At 46.1% G+C, this 8634-nt stretch overlaps 1 protein-coding gene across 2 annotated transcripts in view; it reads right to left on the bottom strand.

The window, feature by feature from the left end:
• Nucleotides 1-233: 233 nt before the first annotated feature.
• Nucleotides 234-8634, bottom strand: part of UNC5C (unc-5 netrin receptor C) — a 243501-nt gene continuing 235100 nt past the window's right edge. For both annotated transcript variants that reach the window (XM_023927008.2, XM_023927009.2), the window contains 4 exons: nucleotides 5032-5181; nucleotides 4643-4807; nucleotides 875-1053; nucleotides 234-647 (listed from right to left, as the gene is read on the bottom strand). In XM_023927008.2, the coding sequence (XP_023782776.1) occupies nucleotides 482-647; nucleotides 875-1053; nucleotides 4643-4807; nucleotides 5032-5181 (660 nt within the window). In that variant the 3' untranslated portion in view covers nucleotides 234-481. The remainder of the gene's footprint in view (nucleotides 648-874; nucleotides 1054-4642; nucleotides 4808-5031; nucleotides 5182-8634) is intronic.

Here is an 8634-nt window from a genome sequence, read left to right as displayed (position 1 = left end):
TAAGCTGAAATAGCCACAACCCACTGTCCATAGCCTTGTCTACAATGGCTTTAAACAAAAAATATAAAGAGCCATGGACAGTTTCCTTACCCCTGTCCAGAATTTGATGTAAACAACATCCATAGAAACTGGGATTGTTAAGAAAGTTTATCCATATATCTGGATAGCAATAAAAAGCGTTTCCTAGGAAACTGTAAAAACCTGTACCAAGCAGTGTACAGCCAAGCCGAGAGGAACATTAGGTTGATTTATATTTTCAAGGTACAACTTTGCATGATCTCTTTCTGATCCTGTGATAATGTACAAGGAGAGCACACGTGAAGGTCAGGGCTGGTTTTCTTGTTTGTTTGTTTGCTTGCTTTCTTCTCTGAAATGTCTCTTGTGTAACTCATTGGTCTGGGTTTTCATTTCAATTCTCGTTTGCAATAACAGGGCATTACTGCTCCCTGTGTCTGTCCTTCCTGGTCATGCCCAGGCTGCATTAGTAATTTCCTTCTGCTGCCAAAGAAACAACCGTTTCGTGTCTTCCCATTTCTTCAAGAACTGCTGCCAGCATGCTCAGGTTGCCATCAGGGAAATTCTGGGCTTCCCAGAGATCCAGGATCACCCCGGTGGGACTCGATTTCGTAGCAAAATAATTTAAGTACCTGGAATGAGCCAAAAGGAAACTCAGGTTGTTTTGGAGCTGCATGGAAACTACCTGAATTCCTATCATTTCAACCCATCCCTGTTGTTGGTGCTGTCAAGGTGCTCATCCCCGGTGCAATCAGCCTGACCAGTCTGTACATCTTCTAGTGGGATTTCCAGCAGGTTGTTTTTGCACATACCCCCCCTCCCTAGGAGCTTTCCTGCTCGTATGGGCACCCCTGCTCACCTGTCCAGTTTCAGCTTGTGGGCCAGCATGCGCCAGTCGTGGCCTCTGGTCTGGGGAGCATCCAGGCTGCTGCACAGCTTCTGCCTTATCGGGTGGGGGATGCTGAAAGCGCTGGGCCCCACGATGGTGGTGATGGTGCCTGCTGAGTCCATGGGAGGATATTCAATGCCAGTAGGTTCCTGAGATTGGAAAGACAAAAAAACAAAGCCTGAACAACCCATCAGTTTTGTTACTGAGTGAAGAGATAATTGTAGACCTACATCCTCTGCCGCTGAGAACTGCATCTCGGCTTTTACTTACAGCCCTCTGCAAGTAAACACTAACATAAACATGTTAGTCCACAGAAAAACAGAAATATTTATAATCAGCTTTGGGGAGACAAAAGTCTTTTTTTCCTCCTCTGGTTTTTTGTTGTTTTTTGTTTTTTGTTTTTTTTTTTTTTTGTGAGGGTGACTATTACTATAGCTGGACAAAATGGTCAGCTTAATTAGTTACTTACTGGAAATAATGAAGGATCAGTCACTTAGACACATTTCAGAACAATTTTCTACTACTAGAGCAGAACTGGGCTTTCCCAGACCCCCTTCCCAGCATCTACCCAAGCCCCCAGTGTCCCACCGAGCCAGCACCAGGCTCACACTGACATCCCTCTGGCAGTACCCAAGCTCTCTGAAGCCTCTGATGTTGTGCAGACCACAGACAGACAGTCAATACCACCCCAGGCACAAGCTAAGCCCTCATCTTCATGTGGCTTTGACTCTGGAAATAGATGGAGAGCATGTGCTCAGGGCACGGGGTGGGGGGGGCAGGCATTGCCCCCTCTCCCCAAGACACGTGTTGTACTCCAAGGCAGTGTGGCAGCAAGTGCTTCAAGGGAAAAGTCATCTCCAAAGCCAGCTTGTCCCCTGCAGGTGTGGTGTTGATGCTCTTTGATGTGGTCCTCCCAGCTGGAGGGGTCCCTATGACACCACTGCTGACACCACTGGGAATAACAGCAGTTGGTTCTTCTGGGCAAGGATTTTGTCTTCTTTTTGGCCTGGAAGGATTTAGTGTGTTTAGTACCCACAGGCTTGGTAGCTGGTGGGACAATGATAGCTGGTCTGTTTGTATGGTTGGGTTTTGAACAGCAAGGTCCTGCAAGGACCATTATGGAAAAAGCAGCAAACAAAGGTGGTTCTGCCCTAATGTTGCTCAGTCTATTTCACAATTTGGTATTCTTTTCAAGTAGAAATGGGGGAGCTGCTTCTCCTCCCATTGCCAGGTCACAACCCCAGGCAATCAGAAACACTCATGCTAAAGATTTGTCATTAAATGTCAATTTGTTTTCTCCTCTGTGAACTGTCTTGTTGCTTTGTGGCAAACTGGCTGTTGGGAAGGAGCTGTAATACCTGAAACAGTCTTAAAGCCAGGCAGCTCCTGGCTGAAGCTGCAATCACAAACCCCCAAGGATTTTTCTAGAGATGCTCACAGTCCTATCTACACCAATTAATTCTCTCCCAATGTATAAATATGACATTTTTTGGCTTTGTTGTTGTTTTTGTTTTTGTTAAAGACAAAAATTGGCATTTAAGGCAATCAGTGAAGGTTTATGCGATGCCGTAATGTCCTCAATTAACATGTTGAATGTGGCATTTCTACTTGGGTGCCAAGGCCCTGGATCACAGACTGCCTGTCCCAATCCCAATGCCCAACAACCTGGCAGCAGGCACTGCCCAGGAGCCAGGAAAATGAGGTGCCTGACACTGGTGCTGCCTGCAGGCTCACCTGCACTGGGAGGTCGGAAGTGGCAATAAGGTAGTGGCAGTGGCATTGCAGACAGATAACCTGTTCTTTATATTCTGGGCCAAAGGACACAAGTGCTGCCCCGGCTCTCAAGGTGGCCTGCAGCCCCAGAGGCTCCAGGATTGCTGGAGAAGGGGCCCAGGTATCTGTAGCATTGCACTGTGGCTCTTTCGTGTGAGTATCAACAGCACAAGATAAAAACAGGGCTTCAAAAATGAATCATAGGAGACTTTTATCACAATTTTCCTCCTGCTTTGCAAATGTGTATGTTTTGGCACTCACTGCCAAATTTTTGAAGTCCCAGTGGTAGGCACTGTATAAAGCCAGTATAAGACAGTTTAATCTGCAGAAATTTTACATCCTTTGCAGGGTACTAAAAAGAAAGCCCATCAAGGGAGGATGCAGGAAACTGTGTTACTAAATTTTTATCACAGGGTGACAGTGGCAGAGAGACAGATCCAGCAATAAAGAAAGATGCCAGCACAGTCCTGCAATGCCTAGCCACTAGCTGGATACCACTAGCTTAACTTCAGAAGAAAATGTGAGGAACCAGAGCTCTGGCTTCCTGATGCCTGGTCTGATGTCTTTATCATGCTTCTAGAAGTATACATAGGTTTGTAAGTTGCAGTTATTCCCCATTCAGGTGATTTCCCTTTCATCAAATCTCTGAGTTACAGGATTTTTCCCTAGTTGACCCTATATTCCAGCCCTTAGCAGCCCAAGGACCTCCCATTCCTTGTTGGAGTTTGGGAATATCACAAGGTGTCAACAACAAGGGGCAATTTTGCAGGAGGCAGCCTTGATCGCAGTGGCATTATTCACTCCCCCTATTCATCCTTGATGGATAGGATCACAGCACAAGACAGGAATATTAGCCTGTTCCCTCTGAATCTATTACCAGGCCCTTTTACACACAACCAGCTGAAGATGATTATAGTGTATAGTTGCATTTCATTAAAGTTACTTTCAGTTCTTTCTCTTCTCTGTGAGGTTAAATTAGTGATTACCTCAATGCAGCACTTATTACAATAATTGTTTATGATGCTTTTTTTACCATCTGTCCTTAATGCTGTGTAGTCCCCAGCTGAATCTGTAACTTTACACCCACTAACCAAGCAGATGTTATGGGTAATGCTCACTGTCAGAGCCCTACAGCACAAGTAACTTTTGTATCTGCGCTCAAAGCCCTTCCCCAAGCCAGCCAGCAGTAATTGCTGCCTGAGAGTCTGCTCCTCATAGCTGCTAAGAGTACCAGGGATAAAACTCACCAGCACATTCACTAAAGTCAATGCCTCTTTACACCTGAATTTGTTGCTCCATCTCAGCCCCAAACTTGACTGCCCTATGGAGCAAAAAATTCTCCAGGTGCTACACAGCATTGGCAAAGATGTCCACAAACTTATTATAGTATTTCTTCTGTAAAATATCATCCATCAAAAGAAAAATTGCCAAAAAAAAGTCAGGATTTGTAGTAGTAGCAAAACACGGGGAGAAAAGTTTACTGCAACCAGGCCATCTGATATTTCCTATTTCACAGCAGCTATTGCGTGGGATCAGAGGGGAGTGGCTCACAGAACACACAGCACTGACATTTTCCTATTCTATTTCCTCTTTCTCCAGGGAACTGTCAGGCGTGATGGGTTTCACAGACTGCCAAGGAAACAGGACCATAAGAGCTTCCTGAGACGTTTTTAGGAGTGGTAGGCAAAGAGCTCCTCCACACAGACACAGAAAGGCAGTACCAGTAGGGAGACCAAAGCTGCTCTCTTCCCACCTGTTAAGGGGGGATGCTTCCTTCCAGATGAGAGAAACTAAGGAAAAATGCAACAGGAGAGACAAAGAAATAACTTAATCTATTCTTTATGTCCATACCAGCAGTCAGGAGCAAAATAGGAAGCACTAAAGAGGTAGCAGTGGGAAAGGTTTTACCCCCTTACCCTCCCATGTTCCTGCAGTTGGATAGAAAAGCGCACAAATGTCATTTACCTCTGAGACAGAGCAGTTGAGCTGGAAAATCTGTCCTTCTCCTTCGACCTGCCGCACACACAGCTTGCACACTAGCTCCTGGGTATTCAGACTGAACCTTTCCAGTGTGAAGGTGCAATGCAGGTTCCTCTGACATCCACTCCAGATGTGGTAAAAGGGAATTTCCTGCAGGAGGATAGCAAAAAAGTATAATCAGGGAGGGATGTGGCACCAAGGCATGGTTGCTATGTGACCAGAGACTGCAGGCTCTGTGCTAATGTGGTCCAGGGAAAAAAAATGTCCATGGAACTACAGGCTGACTCCTGGTGTTTTTTTAACAACCCTGTGTGTGACAGTATTTCTTTAAGCCTCACTGCTAGCTTCCAAGGTGAATGTTTTGTTATGCTCACCTGGTATTTAGCCAGAAGCTTGCTCTTCCAGAGTGAATGGGCAATGTCATGAATGGACAGACGGAGGTTGTGGGTGCTTCCCTTGAAATGCAAAGCTTTAGGCTCTTCCAAAAGCTGCCCACCCATCTGCTGCTCAAGCTGGAGGACCTCCTGCAGTATTGGGATAAAAAGAAGAAAGTGGTCAGGTTTCTTCAAGACAGCACACTGGTCTTCTGAGTCCTCAAGACTGTGTGCTCTAGATGCTGTAACTTGTGTAATACAGATTAAAAAATACACAGGTGTGGCACAGAATTGTGTGTCCCTGTGAACTGGAACTGCATTAGTTGATCTGATTATAACCCTCTCACCTCCTCCATCCAGCAGCAGCCCAGAAGGAATGAAGGCACCTCAGATAACACAGTGTTCTCTCACATGTCCTGTGAGCAAAAGCTCAATTCTGTGCTATTAAATGGAATGTGAAGACTTTGCATGCAGACACTGAGCATACAAATAGATCAATCTCCGTTGCTCATCAAACTGGACATCTAATGGTAGCTTTACTATCTTGTTTTTGGAAACTCTTTATTTGTGTGGGTCCTGCTGATATGGGGCCTGTGCATACCACTGGTTGGTCAGCTCATGGCCCATGGGGGACAAAGTGCCTGTGACAGAGGAGGACAGGAGACAACAGGTACCTACCCTGACACTGTCCAGCAGGATGGCACGGAAACAGAGCAAGACACTGTGATGGAGCATTTTGTTCATGCATATACACAGGTTCAGGGCTACTGAAATCAATATTTCAGTCATGTGATTGAAAGCTAGCAAGCCAAGAGTCTGAAGTCTTCATTTCATGAAGCTAAATATAAACTTGTTATTAATAAGACCACAGTGTAATGCTGCCTACAAACACCCTAATTGTGGACCACATGGAAGTAGCAAGTAAAAAGGCACCTCCATGAGCCCCATTAGAAATGTAGCCAATCTCAGTCACATTTAATTAAAAGAGTCAACCAGCCAACTGGTCTCATGTAGCCAAAGACATCACTCACAGTGGAGATGCTCAAGGAATACAGGGACACACTAAATAGGGATTCTGCCCCTGGCCAAATAAAGGAGCCCCCATCTTAGCTAAGCTGCTCCTGACCACATTAAGGAGGTAGTTAGCATATAAGAAAAGCATCTGGCAGATCCTGAAGCTAAAACATTCTTTTATTGGCCATTAGAGGAAAAGAAACAAAATCAGGAAACCTTTCAGATTAAGGTTATGCCAATGAATCAGTTCCAGCTTCTTTCCAGTGCCACCTAATTATTTCATCAAGATGTCTAAAGAGCAATCGATAGTAATTATCTGATTACTATAGATCTTCATTACGTTCCAATTACCTCCCTGGAAGGTCCAGAACATGACTTGTGGAACTGTGTGAGCTAATTGCAGATGCCACCTCTCAGGAATGCAGGGCAGGGGTGCTGAGAAACTGATCCTGCCCATGCTGCACCAGCTCTGGGAGCTGCACTGCTGTGGGGGAAAACTGTAGCATGATGCTGCACTATCCCACCCACCAGGTCTGTGTGTCTGGTTTCAACATCCCACTTCTGGTAGTCACTCTGGACCTCTGGAGCCCTTCCACAGGCTCTAACTGGAGGATGCCAAGCTGCTCATGCTTCTCCCATGCCGTTTAACTAATTAATTCAGAATTAATTGGGAGCCATGACTTGCACAGCCTTTCAAACATGCTGGCCTGGTTCCTGCCATACAGCCTTTATTTAGACCAGTGCTTATCCTGCTGGCTGGCACCTTTGTGTCCACCTGAGCCAAAACCTGAGCTGAATATTGCTTGCCCCATGCTGAGGTAGCTGTGGTCACTTTCTCTCACCACCCTGAAAGGCAGGAGATGTTTCCTAGGAGAGGTAAGGCATCACCTGAGACACCAGAACAGCCACAGCCTGGGCCTCCTCATGAAAGGGGCACGAGCAAACAGCGGTGTTCAGTCCAAGCTGTGCCTTTCTTCAATAAAAGGAAAAATAAGCATTAAATAACAGAGAGAAGATCACAGGTTTATTGTGCCCCTTTTTGGGTGGTTTTTTTGAAGGCAGCTACTGCGCAGCACAAGACAGGTTGGGGAATGTCACCCTGCTACGGCCTGAAGTCCTTCACATGCCCCCAGTGTGGGAGGCAGCTGTTTCCATGTATCTGGCTGCTCAGCCCCTGCCACGCTGCCACACACAGGTTACATACCTCAGTCTCAAAGCCATACATCAATAAAGAGAGTAAAGCAGATGTATTTCTTCACAGTTATCATATTATTACTTTTTTCATTTTTCTTTCTTTTTTCTTAACCTTGGGCATCCCCTTCTAAGTGAAAAAATTAGCCTTAAAAAAAGAGGCCAGCACTCAAGCTCACAACTCCCCTCATCCTTGCCCAAAAAGCATTTTTGTAAGCATCCCATCCAGGTGGCTCAGGACCCTGTGGGGCAGAGGATGCTGCATGTGTGATCAGCACCGAGCCCACACTGCTCCACAGCTGCCAGGAACCTCACTAAGCTGCTCCCACAATAACTGAGCCCTTATTGATGGCAAATCATTGCACTTCCCTACTGTACTGCGGGTGCTGGCAGCTCAGCTGCGAGTGCTTATTCTGCATGATGAGAGGGAAAAGTCTGCTGGATAAACACTGCACTGTGCTTTATGCTGCAACTCCTTGTCTTCCTTTGGTGGCTGTTAAAACACATTCAGCATATGGCACACTCATTCCTAGTTGTAAATAAGAACAGAATGCATTTGGTCGTCTATTAAAAAATACACACAATCCCCTACAAAGGCTCTTCCAAAGCTCAGGCAATGCAATATGGGAATATTGCTCTTCCCTACCCTTGCTGTGCTTTGCCCAGAGCAGCCAGCCTCAAGACACGGAGATGTTGCAGCTGGTGCTTCACCTGCTGCTTACAACTTTCTTTTCCTCTCTGCAATACTTCTAACCTCAGGATCTGCTGGCCCAGCCCTGTCTGCATGCCTTGTCCCCACACCCAGTGGGAACTGCCCTGTCAATGCCTTCCCTTTGGCAACACATCAGTGCCAAGGATGTCCTCCCAGCACGGCAGGGGCTGCTGCAGTACCAGCTGCTGTGAAAGAACGTGCCAAATACCCCAACCTTTTTTTCTGCTATCTAAATAGTCATAGATTGAGTCTACACAGCACTGTCACACAGGGATGTTTAGTACACGCTGGTTTGTATGCACCAGTTTGTACATGCCTGCTTATACACACTGGTCCATAGCCAGCCCTTCCATCTACTCCTATTTTACTCATCTACAGCTGGTCTGCTAGGCTTCTTTTTCCTCAATCTTCTCCTTCCCCAAACCTTAAACTTCCAAACAAGTGCAATTCATGCATTTGTAGGAGTCTGCGGCCAACAAGTAGATGTGCTTGTCCTTCTGCAAACCACCAGCTAGCTGGGTCTTGAACCCCATGGGTGCCCCCTCAGTCTTGGGGTAGAAATGCCAAAGAGAAAGAAGATGAAAATGCATGAACTTGATGTAAAAAGCAGTAGCTACTGAGTGGGATGGTGGCCTCCTGACTTTCCTTGCTAAATTGCAGTCTCGCTTTGGGGTCTGACTGGAGCA

This window comes from Cyanistes caeruleus, chromosome 5 (assembly GCF_971803275.1).
Source record: "Cyanistes caeruleus chromosome 5, bCyaCae1.hap1.1, whole genome shotgun sequence".
In the NCBI taxonomy this organism is placed as follows: Eukaryota; Metazoa; Chordata; class Aves; order Passeriformes; family Paridae; genus Cyanistes; species Cyanistes caeruleus.
This window is presented reverse-complemented; position numbering and strand designations above follow the sequence as displayed.